The following is a 16,538-nucleotide window of genomic DNA, read 5'->3' as shown; positions in this document are numbered from 1 at the left end:
CAAACGTTTGTTTTGACCTGCAGTCCCCCTGTCCTGACCTTTCGGCGTCTCAAAGATGAGTCAAGTAGGTCAGCTCGTCCATCACATGAGACAAGGCCTCTTACTGCTCGCATGTCCTCACACGCAGACACAAAGTGGACGCAATCCGCACCCTGAAAAACGAGGGAGTGTAGGAAGTCGGTACCGATGTGACACATAAAACCCACACTGGACGCTCGTCTCGCTCACCTTGGCACTCGTTGGATTTGTCCTGGTCCTTGTCACAGACACCTTAGGTTAGGACCAACACCGTCCTACACTAGCTCCCCCTAGCGGACAACGTGATCATCGCTTTCACCGAGCTGTGAAATATTCCACTTATACTACTACTATACTTATAATAATACGAGCATTACCCATACTGCTGATATTACTAACAATACAACCAATTATACTGCTAATACTACTAGCCACACAAAGCAATACAACACATACTGTTAACTTAATGCTATTAATAGTACTACGATGTTAATATTAATGTATGATGGAACGTTTGTAATATTTCTTAAAAAGCTGACAAACACGAATACTTTGAATCATTCATGAATTTTATTGGCAGCGATGTACACATATTTGTAATTCATTGGTAGTCATGGCGACTAAGATCACTGAACCTTAGTGACGTCATTGAAAGGTTGGCCGAGGCTGCCGCCTGCTGGCCGAGGAAAGAACTTCCAAAACTCAAGACAACAAATCCCATTGATTGATTGATCAGACACACACAAAATAAATGATGATGATGATGAAGATGAGGTGACATCACAGGAGTGTGAGGAGGAGGAGGAGGAAGAGGGCGTGAAGGGGGCGGACTCTAAAGCGTGCGGCGGAGCTGACCTCTGGCCAGTCAGTGCACAGGCGACAGTCGTCACCACAGAAGGAGCACGAGGTCACTTCCTGTCGCCATCTTGACTCGTACACCCTCACCGACTTGCGGCCTGTGTGAGGGTTCAAAGGTCAGCATCAAGAAGCGGGAAATGCTTGAGGGGCGTGACGGCGACTCACGTGGCTCGTAGTAATCATAGACCAGCACCGACGCTTGGCGAACCCGGGCCACCTTCACGTCCACCAAGAACGGGATCATCACGCACATCTTCTCCGTTGTCACCTGCACGCACACGTGCACGTTTTCTGTCACTGCTACACGGGAACGTCTCCTGTCACCGCCATCTTGACGTGAACTCACCAAGTCCAGGTAGAGGATGACCTTCCCCGCTTGCGTCTCCACCTTCTTGACGACGCGATCCAGGCGGATGGCGTCCGGCGGGATGCTGAAGCCGCTCAGCAGACCGACCTCCATGATGGACATGCCCGTGGCGTTCAGGCCCCGCCCACTCCAAAGGCTGCAGTGACGTCACATGACATCGTCATGGCAACCCTTACCTCGCTTCGCATTGCTGACGCTGGCTCACACACCTGCAGCACACCTCCAGGTGCGCGCGTGGGTTCGTGGGCTCGTCAAAGAGGCGCACACGCACGTCAAACGCTTCGTGCTCGCTGGGGTCTCGTCTTCGTCGCATCGCCTCCTCCGCCCTCACGTTGTAGAAGACGTTGAGCTGACCACAAGGAGGAGGAGGACTCTTACTTCCTGTTTACATGTTTTTTTATGAATGAAGTTAACCTTCCAATCCAAGGACATGTCCTTGTTAGGTGGGCGGAGCTTATCCCGGCTCCATTAAAAACAACTTCCTTCAAGTGAACCCCGCTGATGTTTGCTACCTGAAGGAAGGCGAGGCCGTGACCCTCCGCCGACAGCGCCAGGTTGAGCGTGTCCTGTACGTCCACCTGAGGGACATGCGAAGAAGAGGAAGTCGGCGTGGCGAGGAACAGGAAGAGGACGCGGCGAGGAGGAGTACCTGCTGCTTCTGCTGGAGCATGCGGTTGTTCTGGTGGATGTGGAAGACGGCGCCGTTGACGCTGACGGTGAGGTTGACGTCACGGTCGAGATGGACTGCGGACACGGACAAAGCCTGGAGTGCCACCACCGTGTCCTGACGCACAACAGCCGACATCAGACCCTTTCCTCGCTGGGAACGTCACTCAACATCTGGACCTTCACCTGAGTGCTCCCGAATCCCCCGCCCGGGTTGCGTTGGCGGCCGAGCCACTTCACCAGGCCGACGCCCTCGGCCAGGCGGTCCGTCATGTGCAGACTCAGCAGCACGTAGGACGCCATCTCGATATCGGTCGTGCGAGGCTGCCATGACTCCGCCAGGCCGCTGCCAGGTGACGTCCACCTCGGCACGCCATCTGAAGGCATCTGGTCAGTGACCTGGTGATGCTAAGCTATGCTAACACGGACTCACCCGTCATGTCAGCTCGACCCATCATCTCATCCAGCGCCACGTGGGCGTTGGCGCTGCCGTCTAGCGCCAAGGCGTAGGTGAGCAGGCTGAGGCTGTAGTTACTGGACACGCCCAGAACCAGACGCGTCTCCAAGAACATCAGCGCTGCCGACACCTGGGAGGCGTACTGGGCCTGACGGAGAAACACCAGAAGCCATTATGGTGACCTGCACGACCAGTAAGGTCAAGGTCTCACCTTGATGTTCGGGTCCTCCAGCAGGGCGATAAGGACGTAGGCCGTGAGGGAGACGGGCCCGTCCAGACCTCCTTGGAGCTCCGTGTGGATGACGCGTCCGGGCTCCTCGTAGACGCCGTCCGCCCCCTGCTGGTTTCCCAGCCAGGCGGCAATGGCGTACAGCACGTGTTCTTCTATGCTGATGAACGGGCGCGCCTGAAGGAAACATCTCAGGACGAAGGCGGACAGCCTGGACAGAGCGCAGCGTCTCTGTCTCACGTCCGCCATGATTGTTTCCTCCGCCTCGGCCGGCTTCCACTCACCACGTGCTTCCTGACGAGTCCTGCTCTCCGAAGGCGCTGAAGGAGCCATCTGCTCGCTGGTAGGACAGCTCTCGCTCATAACCTGAGGACACAAACCTCAGCCGGCGTCCTTGTTGAAACGCTACAAAGATGTCCGCCAAGGATCACCTGTCATCATGTACGCCACGGCCCGGTCCGTCATTTCCTGCTCGGCCTGCCTGCTGGCGCTCAGGTACTGGAGGACGTAGATGTTTGGAGCAAAGTGGATCATGTTCTGTTCCCCGCATCCGTTTGGCATCTGGATCAGAGAGTCCAGACCGCTGATGGACGGGCCCAGGATGTCGCCTGTGTTGCCGTGGAAACCAGTCAGTGCGTTCTACGCTGCCACCTACGGAGCGGGATTAGTCTTGCGTCTTTACGTACCGACCAGCGTCAGCCAGGCTGTCTCGCTTCCTGCCACCACGCCGTCAGGGAACGTGAACGTCAACGCTTCCGACTGCATTGGTGGAACGTCCAACAGCCTCGAAGTGGAGAACGTTTGCTCAATGCCTTCGGGCTACACACACACACACACACACAAAATGGAGGACAGATATTTGATTTTGCTGAGTCATCTCCACCCCACCTTGACCAGGACTTTCCCTCGGAAGGTGTCGGACGCCACAGACGAGCTGGCCTTCACCAAGATGGGGATCTCGCCCAGGACCAGCGGCCTGATGGGAACGAGGACGGAGGTGGCGCTCTTCCCGGCCAAGGACACCCGCCTCACGCCCGGCATGGCGAGCTGCTCGTCGTCCGGGAAGATGAACTCAAAGGTTTCACTCTGAGCGACCACGACCATCAGCTGAAGGGGGACGACACACAACTGACATGTTGACACGCCCTAGCCCCGCCCCCCCTCGCCCCCCGTGTCACCACGACTTCCACCTGCAGGTCCTGATAGAGGTCGTTGTAGAGGACGACCTCCAGCAGAAGCTCCTCCCCTCTGATGATGGCAGGTGGCAGGTTCAAGGACAGGAAGAACTCCTTGTAGACGGTCAGCTGGAGGAGGTCACATGACACAAAGGCGGCGTTGGACTGAGGCGTCATGGAGTGCCTGTCGGGGTCGTGACCTTCACACCTGCGCGGGCCGCTCGGTGATGCCGAGGCCGAGGTTCTGCGACATGACGAAGGCGACGGCGGTCCATGTGGTGACGCTGTCAGGAACCGTCACTGTGATGTCCGCCGACCGGGACTCGCTGAGAGAACATCCTCGTCATGAAAAGATCCGATCGTCTCCGTGATGCAAGCTGTCTCACCCTGTGGATGTCTCCATCCAGATCCACGTCTCCGGAGAACTCCCGATCTCTGGAGGCTCCCACTCTTGTCCACTGTGGTACTCGGAGTCCATGCTGAACATGGAGTAGTCTTCCTCACCTGTTGAAGAAGACGAGCCACACCAGGATCACATGGTCCTCGTCTTCTTGACCTTCTCAAGATCATTACCTGCATGGTCCTTCAGCCCAGGATGGTAAGCGTGGAGCGTAGAGTCGGTCAAAACCAGAAGGTGACACAACTGGAAGAACACATGGAGAACATTGGACAGAGAAGACACCTGTGGACACCATCAGGTACGTCCTCTATACGACGGAGACACGTGTACCTAATGTTGTGACCAGACTGACATGATACACGACATGAGCAAAAGTATTGGGACATTGGTGTGCTTCAGACTTTGAGGAAGAGCCACGTCTTCCATGTTCTTGCTGCAAAGACACTTTGTCTTCACTTTGTGACTCCCTGGGGGTGTCCCAACACTTTTGATCACAGGCGTGTTTGAAATTGAAGACTGCAGGGACACAAAGAGACAAAAAGGTGTGCAGGGACCATAAAGACAGAGAACGGATCTCCCATCTTCAGGGCGTCAGGATAATAGGTCTCCATGGAGGCGCCATAGTCCTGGTCCTGCCAAAGACACAGAAGACAAAACAAAGATCAACATCCCGGGCGTGTCCAAGGATAGAGTTTCATGGACGGACTTAAAAAGGACGGGAAGACAAACAGCCCCGCCCTCACCTTTGTCATGTCATAGTATGGCCCCGCCCACTCTGTTGCCTTGTCCTGCACCAAGATCCCAACCAAAGATCCGGGCTCTTCTACGGACACCGTGAGCGTGACCTCGCTGCCGGGTCTGGTCTTTGGTTCGCTCCATTTCAGAGACACCTGAGAAGAACCCGTAGGTGACAGCATCAGCGCCGCCTTGCGGACGTCCACAGACGTCTTGCCAGCCCACCTGGTTGGGTAGATATGGAGTGATGTGCAGCCGGACCATGTCGTTGACGACCTCGCCGTCTGGTCTCACCGCGAAGACAACGATGGCCACCATCGGCGCCCAGGAGGACTCCGGAGTCAGCGTGAGATGAGCAGAACTCTTCCCAGCAGAAATAATTTGACCTCTGGACTTGACCTGGCCAGGAAGTCCCAACCACAACGTACGCCGTCAGACATGGTTGCCCCACCTGGTGGTCAACTGCAGTAGAGCGAGTGTTCCATCGCTGAAGGGAGGGGTCATGAAGAAACCTACCACGTAGTGAACGCCCCCCATCAGCGGGAAGCTGCTGTCCACGTGCAGCATGAAGGGGGAACCCACCTAAAGGATTGGGGAGAGCCTTCAAACATCTTCTGGTGGAAGCTTCTAGATCTGTTCTAGATCTAGCTTCTAGATCTGTTACCTCAGCGCTGTCCGAGTATTTATGGATCTGGACGTAGGACCGACTGGGGGACTTGTAGTAGGTGTCCAGCCGGAGCATATTGTGGCTGTCCTCCAGGGACGCCTGAAGGTCAAATGCCAAGTTAGTCAGTAGGCAGTGACACAAAGAGCCCGGCGGGGACGGGGGGGCGTGGGAGTGGGCGCCACTTACATCGATGGTCAGACTTGTTGTGTCGTTCTTGAGCAGGAAGTTGAGGACCACCACACCGTCCTCGGGGATGGTAAAGTCCAGGTCCTGGGAGGACGTCTGCTCCATATAATCATGTGGATGCATTCTGGGAACCAACTGGTCCCCAGCGTCCATGTTCCACGCCCGGTACTGCATCACGGACACCATGAGTGTCTTTTGGAGGTCCTCCATGGACAAGGGCTCATAGTTGTACTTGTATATTTGCACCTAGAACGTAAGCAAGCATGAGACAGTTTGTCTCCAACGTGATGGACAACATGAAGACATGAGGGTGGGGGGTGTCTTACTTTGGCTGTAAAGCTCATGGATGGCTTCAGTACTTTTGGATAACCGCTGAAGGACAGCTTGTACCTCTGCATGGACACGTACACCTTGGCGCTGGCCCCATGGGTCACACCTGATGAGGACGGGAGACAAAATGAGACAAAGGTCCGTCAGAAGGTTTGCAAGGCTGGAGCACCTGTCACATGATCAGTCACGTTGACTGTGATCTTTAGGGATTCTTCCTCCATGTAGCTTCCACTGTAGGAAGATCTAGTGATCCTGGGATGGAAGTTAGGAAGCACAAATTTGAAGTCAGCGCTGCCATCGATCTGGAACACAAACACAAACGCTCCTTCACCACAGTATACTACTGCCGTATACCATACCGTACTATACAGTATCATACCGTACTACACAGTACAAGAACACCAATACAAAATTCAATACCATAGTATACCACATTGTACTGTGGTGTACCGTACTTTATATATCATGATACAGTGGTGTGATGAAGTCTTCGCCCCCTTCCTAATTTAAATGCTTCAGATCATCAAAAAAATGTAAATATTAGTCAATGACCACACAACTAGTAAACACAAAATGTAGCTTTTGCGTAAAAGTAACATTGCATTTCAGAAAAAGAACATCATACTAAAAGTAAAATATGGTGGTGGTAGTGTGATGGTCTGGGGCCGTTTTGCTGCTTCAGGACCTGGAAGACTTGCTGTGATCAATGAGAGCATGAATTCTGATGTTTAGCAAAATGTCCGGCCATCTGTTGGTGACCTCAAGCTGAAACCAACCCAGGTTCTCCAACCCTTGGGTTCTACAAAACTACAAAAAAGTCCAGATGTGGACTTGCTGGTGTGTCTTGGATCATTGTGGCTGAGGAAAAACACTTTTCCACACCATTATATACCATACTATATCATACCACACTATACCCATATATACCTTGCAATACTATAAGAACATCATACTGAAAGTAAAATATGGTGGTGGTAGTGTGATGTCTGGGGCCGTTTTGCTGCTTCAGGACCTGGAAGACTTGCTGTGATCAATGAGAGCATGAATTCTGATGTCTAGCAAAATGTCCGGCCATCTGTTGGTGACCTCAAGCTGAAACCGACCCGGGTTCTCCAACCCTTGGGTTCTACAAATTGTAGCCGAGGAAAAACACTTTTTCACACCATTATATACCATGCTATATCATACTACACTATACTCATATATACCTTGCTATACTATAAGAACATCATCCTAAAAGTAAAATATGGTGGTGGTAGTGTGATGGTCTGGGGCCGTTTTGCTGCTTCAGGACTGGCTGAGGAAAAAACACTTTTTCACACCATTATATACCATACTATACCATGTTATATCATACCACACTATACTCAAATATACTTTGCTATACTATACCATACTGTACTATACTATCTTAAAACATACTATATTATACAATTCCATACCATACAATTTTATACTATACTTCGCCATACCATGCAATATCATATACTACATTATGCTTTACCATACTAGAAAATCTGATATACCATATGATACTATGCTGTACTACACAATAAAACATCATACTATATGATACAATACCACACTGTATACAGTGTTGTATTTAGGTTGTCATACTTTAGCTACTTGAAGATATCCCATAGTCCCATGTGGGTGTGCGTGTGCCAGGCACCTGTGTGAGTTGATCATAAGCATCTTGATATCCGTGGGAGCGATGCATCAAGGTGATGTTGGCGTGTCCTTTCACGGGCCGCCCGGACATGTACCTGCCAGGACACAAGCAGCCGTGTTTAGCAAGGGGGTGACACGAGGAGGAGGATGGAGAGTGATGAAGATTGGTGACTTTGCCGTGACGGCGCCCTGCAGCGTGTCCTCGTGATGTATCATGGAAGGAACATCCAGCAGCACCAGGAACTTTGGTGTCTCTGCAAGTACACACATTTAGTAGACCGCACAGCACCCTGGACATGAGCAGGAGGAGCGTGCATGTACCGTGATCAAGCACATGGATGTTTCTGTAGACGGTGGCCCCCTGCGGAGAAAAGGGAATCTTTGGATGTTTGGAAAGGTCCGCGGATCGGTGACCGAGTGAGACCTCTCACACTCACGTCCACCAGCGCGCAGATGGTCCACTGGCCCAGCGGCGGCTTCTCAGACAGACGGAACTCTCTGGAGACCACCCCCAGGACCGCCTCCACAGACCGCCACTGCCTGAGCAGGTTCCCTCGCGGGTCCTGGACAAGATCGGCGTTAGTATCTTCCCGTGAAGCTGATTATGCATCATGGACCCTGATCAGGCTCACCTTGACCACAATGTCCACGGAGCTGCCGCAGGCCTTCCCGTCGGTCTGAACGGACACAGTCCTGATGCGGACCGCCTCACCCGGATAGTAGTTGATCTTGTCTGTCTTGATGAAGGTGGTGCAGAGATCTTTCTGCTGAAAGTACAGATGTGTGCTGTTGTACAAAACCTGTGTGCCGTCCACGTAACCTGTGACCTCCAGGATGTAGGGCTGCTGGTAACTGGACTCGCTGATGTTGACCTGCAGGGGCGGACAGCTCAGATGTTTGCATGATGATGAAGTTGCACAATGTTCATGCAGTCAAAGTGTCATCACGGTGGAAGACACTCACAGGTGAAAGAGTCAGGAGCCGAGTGGAACCTTCAACCAAAGAGTTGGAATCAGAGTCGCACTTTAAATGTTTCTTTGTGAGGAACACCAAGCTGAGTACCTCCTTCCACTGTGACGGACTCTGAGGCCACCACATGGGTGTCATGAAGGATGCGAGCAGACACCAGGACGGGAGTAGGAATCAAGATGGTCATGGACAAGGATGTTGGACGAGCTTCTTGAAGGTAGGTAGGAGCCAGCAGCAGGTAAGATGGATGATCCTGAGAGCTGAAACAAGCGCAGGAACATCATGAGAAACATGCTTTCATACTGACTAAGTCCATGGCTTCTTCACCTGTGTGTGATGTTCTGGGCAGTGGCGAGGGCGAGCAGCGCCATGAACACCTGGAGATGCTCCATCAGGTCAGCCTCACCTGAAAGATGTGAGTAGCTCCACGCTGGACGTTTTTCTTTATGCCCAAATAGGCCGCCTTTTCTCTTTCAGCCTCCCCTGAGGAGCTGAGAACCTGGATCGGTTTACACGCCAACGCCCTGCTCATCAACTGATCACTAGGTGGGGACCTTCAGCACAATAGCGGCTAGGTCTACTTTCAATAAGAATCAAAATAATAGACAAAGGTCATGTGGTGTTCATGTATCCGAAAGAAAGTTTGTTTTTTACGCTTCTCTCTTTTAGAAGCAGAAAAGTCACCTTTTTATCTTCATTAACTTGAAGTATCCAACATAATTAATTGGTCTATTCATTTGATAGTACTTCCGTGTCAGATGTATATTTCGCATAGTGACATTTTTGAGAAAGTTTCACATGATTCCTTATAGAAAAATAATCCTACTTTTGTTCCAGTCTGATATTGGAATCCTTCCGTTTGAATGGGTTGAATTTGAGCGTCACTTTTGGTCCACTTACGGTGGCTGTGGTTTAAATCTGCATATTAATTTAATACCAAACTGAAGGGGAAAGGTTAGCATGACAAAGCATTATGCTAAACAGATACAGACAACGATAAATCCTCATTTTTCGGGGGAACCCCCACTCACATTGTCACCAATATAGCTTGGAACACCAATATAAATCAAATAAAAACACTATTAATTCACAAAGTAGTCATTAAACCTACTTATTTGTTCTTATAATGCACAGAGCAATGACTAACATCCACGTCCTGTCTCCTTTCAGCTCAGTTGTTCTCCTCGTGCCATGAGGCGTTCAAGTGCAGTCGTAATGGTGACTGTTATGTCCTGTATCCCCGTTACATGGGCAAGTGGTTAGCATGTTGGCCACACAGTCAGGAGAATTTCCATGTTCTTTCCGTGCGTACGTGGTTTTCCTCACACATTCCAAAAACATACATGTAAGGTTAATTTGCGACCAGTCCTGAGCGTTACTATTGTCGTACTCCACTTGGCTGGCATTAGCGACCTCCGGCCGCTAGGGGGCGCTCCTCGTGCAGTATCAGTGTTAAATCAAGCCAAGATGACAACGCTGAGACCCTTCACGTGCGACGACTTGTTTAAATTCAACAACATGTAAGAGAAACTCGACTTATTTGAACACGTTGACAGGCGCTTTATGTTGTTTATGGATTCTTTGCATTGTTCGTTTGTATGTTAAATTCGTAGCGACGTTGGCAGGATCCGTAGCGATTTTCATTCCGTCACAAACTCCGTTCAGCAATCGGATTTTTGAGGGGCACCACACGAAAACATCACTATATCATGAAATAACTCATGTTTTGGTTCATGTTTCTACCAACTTTCGTGTAGAATGACACAATCTATTTGCATTACATCGTACGACCATTAAATGATAGCTAACCGCCGAAGCTAGGTGTTGTGAATGGCAAACTATGCTAATTATAGGCAAAATTGCATTTGTTTGCAATTGTACATACATTGAATGTATCAATGAACCTTAATAATGATGGATATATCAATATTTGATGTATATTGGCGCCACCTATGTTTATAAATGATGTCATGTTTAATACACTGACGAAATGATCTTATAAGGGAGCGCAAGTGAAACTGTTGCCTAACGATATAAATGTCTGCTTTTCATTTCATTCCACAGCAACTTGGACCCTTTGACAGAAACTGTATCCTTCATGTTGAGCTAGATGTAGCCCTAGCTTAGCTTAGCTTTATGGGAAGCAGTTTATCAGCAAGCAGACAAGACTTGACTCATGTCGTTCATTGTGTTCATTAGTGATGATAATGAATTCAACATTTCTCTTTGACTTGTACTAAAGTATGGGATCCCGTTCTACTTGCAGTACCTGGCCCACTGGCCTGAGTACTTTATTGTTGCTGAGGCTCCTGGAGGTGAACTGATGGGATACAGTAAGTTCTTTTTCCTTTAACGTGACACCAATAACGTCTAGAAACGCTCCACAACTTTCTTTGGCCAAGGACTAATAACTAATATCGTAACATTGGCTGAATAATTGAACGACAGGGTGGCTGTAAACAAGTGAGGCTGGGTCGAACCCAGTATGCAACACGATACTGCCCCCTGCAGGCCACTTCCCGAACAGCATCCCAGAACCTCACAATCCTCCCCGTCACTACAGTACCATAACATCCGTACAGTCTGTGTGTGAGTGGCGATGAGTTGTTGATGAATCTTCTTGCAGTCATGGGGAAGGCGGAGGGATCCGTGGCTCGGGAAGAGTGGCATGGTCACGTCACCGCCCTGTCCGTGGCTCCCGAGTTCCGAAGGCTGGGATTGGCTGCCAAACTCATGGAAATGCTGGAGGAAATCTCTGAGAGGTTTGTGACATCACACCAGACAGAATGTCGGATTTGCACCACCGTACATTTCCAGGTGGTTCTCAGGGTATACCCTGGTTGGTCCTAAAAAGGAGGAATCTTTACTTTAATTCCTCTGGTTGTATTAGCATCCTAAAATATCGATTCCATCCTAGTCTGGAAGCGGACTGAATCTGTGACCCTTCTGGCAATCTTTATCCTTAATGATGGGTGTGACAGTCTTCTTCCACCCTGCCTTCTCGGACATACGCTAACTTGTTCTTGAGCAAGTGTTTACGGGCCAAAAGTAAATGTTTTATAATGAGAACGCATTCGTAACCACTAAATGGCGGACCACCTGGCTTTGTTTGGATTTTTAGAACTAGTTGAGCTGTATGGCTATGTAGTTGTCTTTGGATTGCTAAACATGTAGAGTGGTCACATGGGTCCATGTTTAAATGATTGGAGTTAAATTCCTGATGCTGCCACAGACATAATAGTTTATTTCCATCACAAGTACAAAATATTTTGTTTTGCTGAGCCGCTGGTCCTGTCCCTCAGGAAGGGCGGCTTCTTCGTGGATCTGTTTGTGCGCGTGTCCAACCAGGTGGCGGTCAACATGTACAAGCGTCTGGGTTACAGCGTCTACAGGACTGTCATCGAGTACTACTCGGCCAGCAACGGAGAGCCAGACGAGGACGCTTACGGTGAGATGCTTGTTGTGTTTGTCCTCGTGATGTTGGTGGACGTAGACACGTGTCATCTCCGTGTCTGCAGACATGAGGAAAGCTTTGTCCAGAGACACGGAGAAGAAGTCCATCATTCCACTGCCGCATCCCGTGAGGCCCGAAGACATCGAATAACAATCCTTGTGGCTCTCTGACCCTCGCGTCACACAAGGACTGTCCACAGCTCCTCACGCTGGTGGACATCAGGGAGCCACAGAGTAAACCAACATGTCCTCAGAACTCTTCAATTGCTGTACATTCTAAATAAAGTTTGTTTTAAAGATGACGTCCTTCTGTAATGATGATGTCAAATGTCAATCTAATCCTGAGCATCATTGTTGTCTTTCGCCGGCTTCTCCCCATCATCTTGGTCGTCCTCGCTGCTGCTGCTGCTGCTGCTGCTGCTGCTGCTGCTGTCATCTCGGTCATCATACGTGTTCTCCGCTTCAGTTACCGTTTCCCTCTCAGGGTCCTCTGCAACATCTTCTGAAGTCTTTTGTTGAAGCTGCTCCTCCGTGGCAACCTGCTGCTGCTTCTTCCACATCTTGGCCATGGCCAGCAGCTTGAGGTTGGGCTGGTTGGCGGCGTCCTCGGGGAAGATGTAGTCGTAGTATTCCTCCCAGCCGGCGTCCGACTGCAGAGAAAAAGAAAACCTTTCCAGAACATTCCCGAGTGGAGATGCCGAAATAAAGTATAGGGCAACATACCCCGTCCTCCGCAGTCAGCTTCCTCCTCTTCTTCACCTTCTCGGGCAGCAGCTTTTGGACTCGCTGTCTGTTGCTGTCGGAACCGAACTCTGACTCAAAGTCCTTCCAGGACTCGAGCAGCATGAGCCTCTCCTCCTTCTCCTCGCAGCTCCTCATGCTCTTGTTGGCCTCCTCGAAGATCTGACGGCACTTCTGCAGCCTGTCGCTGCTTTCCACGGACAGCTCGAACTTGGCGTAGCTGATCCAGACCTGCAAACCACATGGTCGTGGAGGTCGGGGTTTGCTTCACTTCACGTGTCAAACATTGCTGTGGTTTCCAGATGGAGGCGGGGCTCACCTTGACGTGCTGCGTGCGCTGCAGAAGTCTTTTGTAAAGGTTCCTCGTGTTCCCGAACTCCTCCTGCTCGATTTCAAAGTCGATGTAGGACTTCCACAGGACCTGCCAGTCACACAATGGTCACTTTGGGTCACTCATGTCTTTTCAATTCCAGACGGGCTGAGGCGTGCCATGCAGTACCTCGGGCATGTCCAGCCGTGGTTGTCCAATGGCGACCTCAAAGATGGCACGGGCTCGGTCCACGTCGCCCAGGATGGTCTCCAGCTCAGCAAACTTGATCCAGGTGGTGCAGTTCTCAGGACTGAACTCCAGGTATTTCTCGTACAACTTCCTGCAGCGGTCAAACTCCCGCAGCTGCAGCTCCAGTTCGATGTAGCCCTTCAGAAGTTTGTTTTTTGGACATTTCCCGATCGCTGTGCCCTGAAAAGAAGTGCCTTGAATAAGTTCGCCGCCTTTCACCCCTCACTCGAGAGTGTGGGGACGCAAAGATGAACCGGTCACCCTCACCATGACCTTTCTCGCTCCCTGTAGGTTCCTCTGTCGGATCTCAAACTGAGCGTAGAGCAGCCAAATCTTGGCGAAGGTGAACTGAGAGACAAGATGGTTGTCAAATGTGTTCACAACGTGAGACGTCATTGACTTACTTTTTTGTGAGGGATCAGATCCAAACAGGCCTGGTACACCTGCCTCGTCCTGTCAACATCCTGACAACACACACAATGTAGTCCCCGTTAAGCATTTGAGGACGCCCTCTGGGGGACGTGAGGAGAACATTGCCCACCGTGACCTCCAGCTCTTCGTACAACGCGTAGTTGATCCACAGGTAGATGTAGCGTCTCCAGTGCCTCTTCTCCTGGATGGGCGGGACGTTGGCGATGGCACGCTCGTACACCTCTCGCACCGTGTCGGGATCGGCATCACTCTCCACCAGGCGGAGATAATCGAACCAAGCGTCGTAGTTGTGTGGGTTGGCCTACAGACACAAGCATGAGCGAGGAGGAGCCACGGACGGAACAACTGAGATGAGAGCAATCAGGGTGTCCACCTTGACTTCCTCCTCGTACTGGAACCTTCTCTTGCTGACGATGACATCCTCGATTCCCCGCCGGTCTCCAAACTTCTTTTCGAACACGGTGTAGTTCTTAAAGAGCTCCTGGGCCTGCTGCTTGGGGATCCTGTCCAAAGCGTACTTGTAGATCACACGGACCCGCTCAAACTGACAAGGCAGAAACATCAGTCAGTCCACCATCTTTGGGTGCGGACAAGAGCACACGCCAGCGGAATGACGACACAAACTGACCTCCTTCTGAGTCTCCTCAAATCTGGCAAAGGCAACAAAGAGGTTCTCGTCCACGTGCTCCTCCCCGAAGAACTCCACAGCCCGCTCGAACACCTTCCTGCTGTGAGCGATGTAGCCATGCTTCTCCTCAAAACGAGCATACTTGATCCAATTCTTCACCTCAGGGTGAACCATGACGAGTGCAGAGGAGTCAAGGAGTGTTGCACGTACACACGTAATCGTCACTACGAAGAAGCGGCGGTAGAAGGATATATCTCTCGTAGATGCTGCGAGCTTTGTCCACTTCCTTGTAGCGCAGCTCAAAGTTGATGAAGGAATGCCACGCCTGTTCTTCCGGCTCCCACTCCATCCAGCGCTCAAACGTCTGCCTGCAGCCCGCCACGTTGCCCAGCATCTCCTCCATGTAGGTGTACTTGTACCTGTGGCGCACACACACACACACACAGAGAGAGTCACGCATCCTCCATGCTGCATGTCCAGCCAGGCCGCAAACACACACGTGCACTTTTACCAAAACTGGTTGACGCGGGGCAGGATGGTGATGGCTCTGTCCCAGATGTTGCGAGCGTGGTTGACCTGCCGACTCTTCATCTCCATCTCGGCGTACTTCAGCCACAGTGTGATGTTGCGGTGGTCCACGTCCAGCGCTCGCTCGTAAATTGAGCGAGCTCTAAAGAGGATATTCCATTGCTGCCGTTATTATGTGAACGCTCAGGGCTGTAAAATACTGGCAAATCTAATTGGTGGCTGCTTTGGATGAACTAAAGGAGGCAAACATACCTCTGAACTTCTGTTAAGCTTTCCTCCCATTGTGCGTATTTGATCCAGTTGCTGATGATGGTGCGGTTTTTCCTGATGTTGTCCTCAAATGCCTACAAAGCCAATGAAAACATGATCTTGTCTTAAAAGCACGATTGGGTGTGTTGAGATGCTCACCTTCCTCTTCCTCAGCTTGTAGTCATTGAGTTCTTCTTTATCGGTGATCTTTTGCTTTGGTGGTGGGGGAAGAAGTTCTAGTTCTCGTTCTTTAGCTTCCCTCAGAAGCTGCTCAGCTGTAATCTGAACCTCAGCTGGAGCTTTATTCTTCACCTAGAAACAGACAAAAAGTCACCTGGTTGACTTTATTCGAACTCCGATGACTGCTATGTGTGTGTAGATCGTCATCCGGGTGAATGGCCACAGTAAACAGCAAAGTTTGAATCTTGGTTGTTGAAAACGTATCAGGAAGACTTTTGGACGTAAGATAAAACGTTTTCAAACAAGAAATGTCCAGTTGCTTCGATTCAACATTTATGGCTTAGCGCTCCAGTTAGCATTAGCTTTAGCATTAGCTTGGCCGCATTTGCCATGTTTCTGTCACGACTTTTTTTTTTACCTTCGCCACTTTCGGGATTCGCTGCTTGCCCGCTGCCGTCGAAGCCATTTTGGCGTTAAAACCTAATTAACTCAATTAAGACGAAGTTTTAAAAAAAAGCGCCTAAATGTTTCTGAGTACTGTGTCGAGGCGTCGCAATGCGCTCTGGGTACTAGTGTTCCAGCTTTGCTACCGGTACCAGAGATGTGTGACTCATGAACGAGTCGATAAAATCTTGTGGGTTTTTTAAAACTATGACTTGGCTCGTTTACTCGTTCACTAACTCATCCCATCATATCGGTACCTTAAATAAAGAATCCAGCTAATGTGTCAGGTCGTGATTAAATGCGAGACAACATTTTTCTACCACGGGTGACTAGAGTACCGACTCAAATCAGTGAGTGATTCATGCGAACTCGAGTCAGTAAGAGGGATCGAGTTACTCATCACTACCGGGTACATGGTGGATCTCGTGGGCTGTAAGAAAGTATCCATCATGCTTTGCGACTCCTCGTCACCATAGTAACGATGTTTGTTAGTGGGAATTCAACCATACAGACTTTTGCTAGGTTATTTTTTTCTGGAGGTGGTACATTTTATACACATATATTTATATTTATACTACATCTAGATAGTTCTTGTT

General features: G+C 50.3%; 3 protein-coding genes across 10 annotated transcripts; 1 reads left to right on the top strand and 2 right to left on the bottom strand.

Annotated features, from left to right (window-relative positions):
* Positions 1-582: 582 nt before the first annotated feature.
* Positions 583-10,106, bottom strand: cd109 (CD109 molecule). Of its 7 annotated transcripts, none has more exons than XM_058086091.1 (34): positions 9,555-10,105; positions 9,056-9,227; positions 8,822-8,988; positions 8,723-8,751; positions 8,392-8,631; positions 8,197-8,322; positions 8,081-8,120; positions 7,932-8,013; positions 7,761-7,854; positions 6,258-6,390; positions 6,085-6,194; positions 5,759-6,004; positions 5,570-5,671; positions 5,422-5,487; positions 5,131-5,304; positions 4,914-5,060; positions 4,725-4,802; positions 4,344-4,413; positions 4,157-4,274; positions 3,979-4,096; positions 3,786-3,899; positions 3,484-3,702; positions 3,282-3,414; positions 3,027-3,203; positions 2,880-2,961; positions 2,578-2,806; positions 2,343-2,514; positions 2,096-2,286; positions 1,893-2,027; positions 1,756-1,821; positions 1,453-1,592; positions 1,223-1,379; positions 1,042-1,144; positions 583-974 (listed from the first exon to the last, which is right to left on the bottom strand). In XM_058086091.1, the coding sequence occupies exons 2-34, from the start codon at positions 9,118-9,120 to the stop codon at positions 799-801; spliced, it is 4,299 nt and encodes a 1,432-aa protein (XP_057942074.1). In that variant the 5' UTR covers positions 9,121-9,227; positions 9,555-10,105; the 3' UTR covers positions 583-798. The 7 variants fall into 7 exon arrangements, with proteins under 7 accessions (XP_057942074.1, XP_057942083.1, XP_057942092.1 ...); XM_058086100.1 differs by having other exon boundaries at positions 9,056-9,219; XM_058086109.1 differs by having other exon boundaries at positions 9,056-9,308; positions 9,840-10,105.
* On the top strand, positions 10,005-12,483 carry naa20 (N-alpha-acetyltransferase 20, NatB catalytic subunit). Of its 2 annotated transcripts, XM_058086171.1 has the most exons (6): positions 10,023-10,248; positions 10,793-10,817; positions 10,971-11,061; positions 11,355-11,490; positions 12,031-12,176; positions 12,247-12,483. In XM_058086171.1, the coding sequence occupies exons 1-6, from the start codon at positions 10,196-10,198 to the stop codon at positions 12,330-12,332; spliced, it is 537 nt and encodes a 178-aa protein (XP_057942154.1). In that variant the 5' UTR covers positions 10,023-10,195; the 3' UTR covers positions 12,333-12,483. The 2 variants fall into 2 exon arrangements, with proteins under 2 accessions (XP_057942144.1, XP_057942154.1); XM_058086161.1 differs by having other exon boundaries at positions 10,005-10,248; positions 12,031-12,483.
* crnkl1 (crooked neck pre-mRNA splicing factor 1) lies at positions 11,934-16,095 on the bottom strand. The gene is made up of 14 exons (XM_058086148.1): positions 15,917-16,095; positions 15,478-15,630; positions 15,322-15,413; positions 15,053-15,211; positions 14,794-14,960; positions 14,542-14,720; positions 14,287-14,457; positions 14,023-14,214; positions 13,886-13,945; positions 13,749-13,829; positions 13,422-13,661; positions 13,242-13,343; positions 12,905-13,153; positions 11,934-12,831 (listed from the first exon to the last, which is right to left on the bottom strand). The coding sequence occupies exons 1-14, from the start codon at positions 15,962-15,964 to the stop codon at positions 12,517-12,519; spliced, it is 2,208 nt and encodes a 735-aa protein (XP_057942131.1). The 5' UTR covers positions 15,965-16,095; the 3' UTR covers positions 11,934-12,516.
* Positions 16,096-16,538: the final 443 nt, after the last annotated feature.

This window comes from Doryrhamphus excisus, chromosome 1 (genome assembly GCF_030265055.1).
Source record: "Doryrhamphus excisus isolate RoL2022-K1 chromosome 1, RoL_Dexc_1.0, whole genome shotgun sequence".
Taxonomy (NCBI): Eukaryota; Metazoa; Chordata; class Actinopteri; order Syngnathiformes; family Syngnathidae; genus Doryrhamphus; species Doryrhamphus excisus.
The sequence above is the reverse complement of the archived record's forward strand: the minus strand, read 5'-3'. Positions and strand labels throughout refer to the sequence as shown.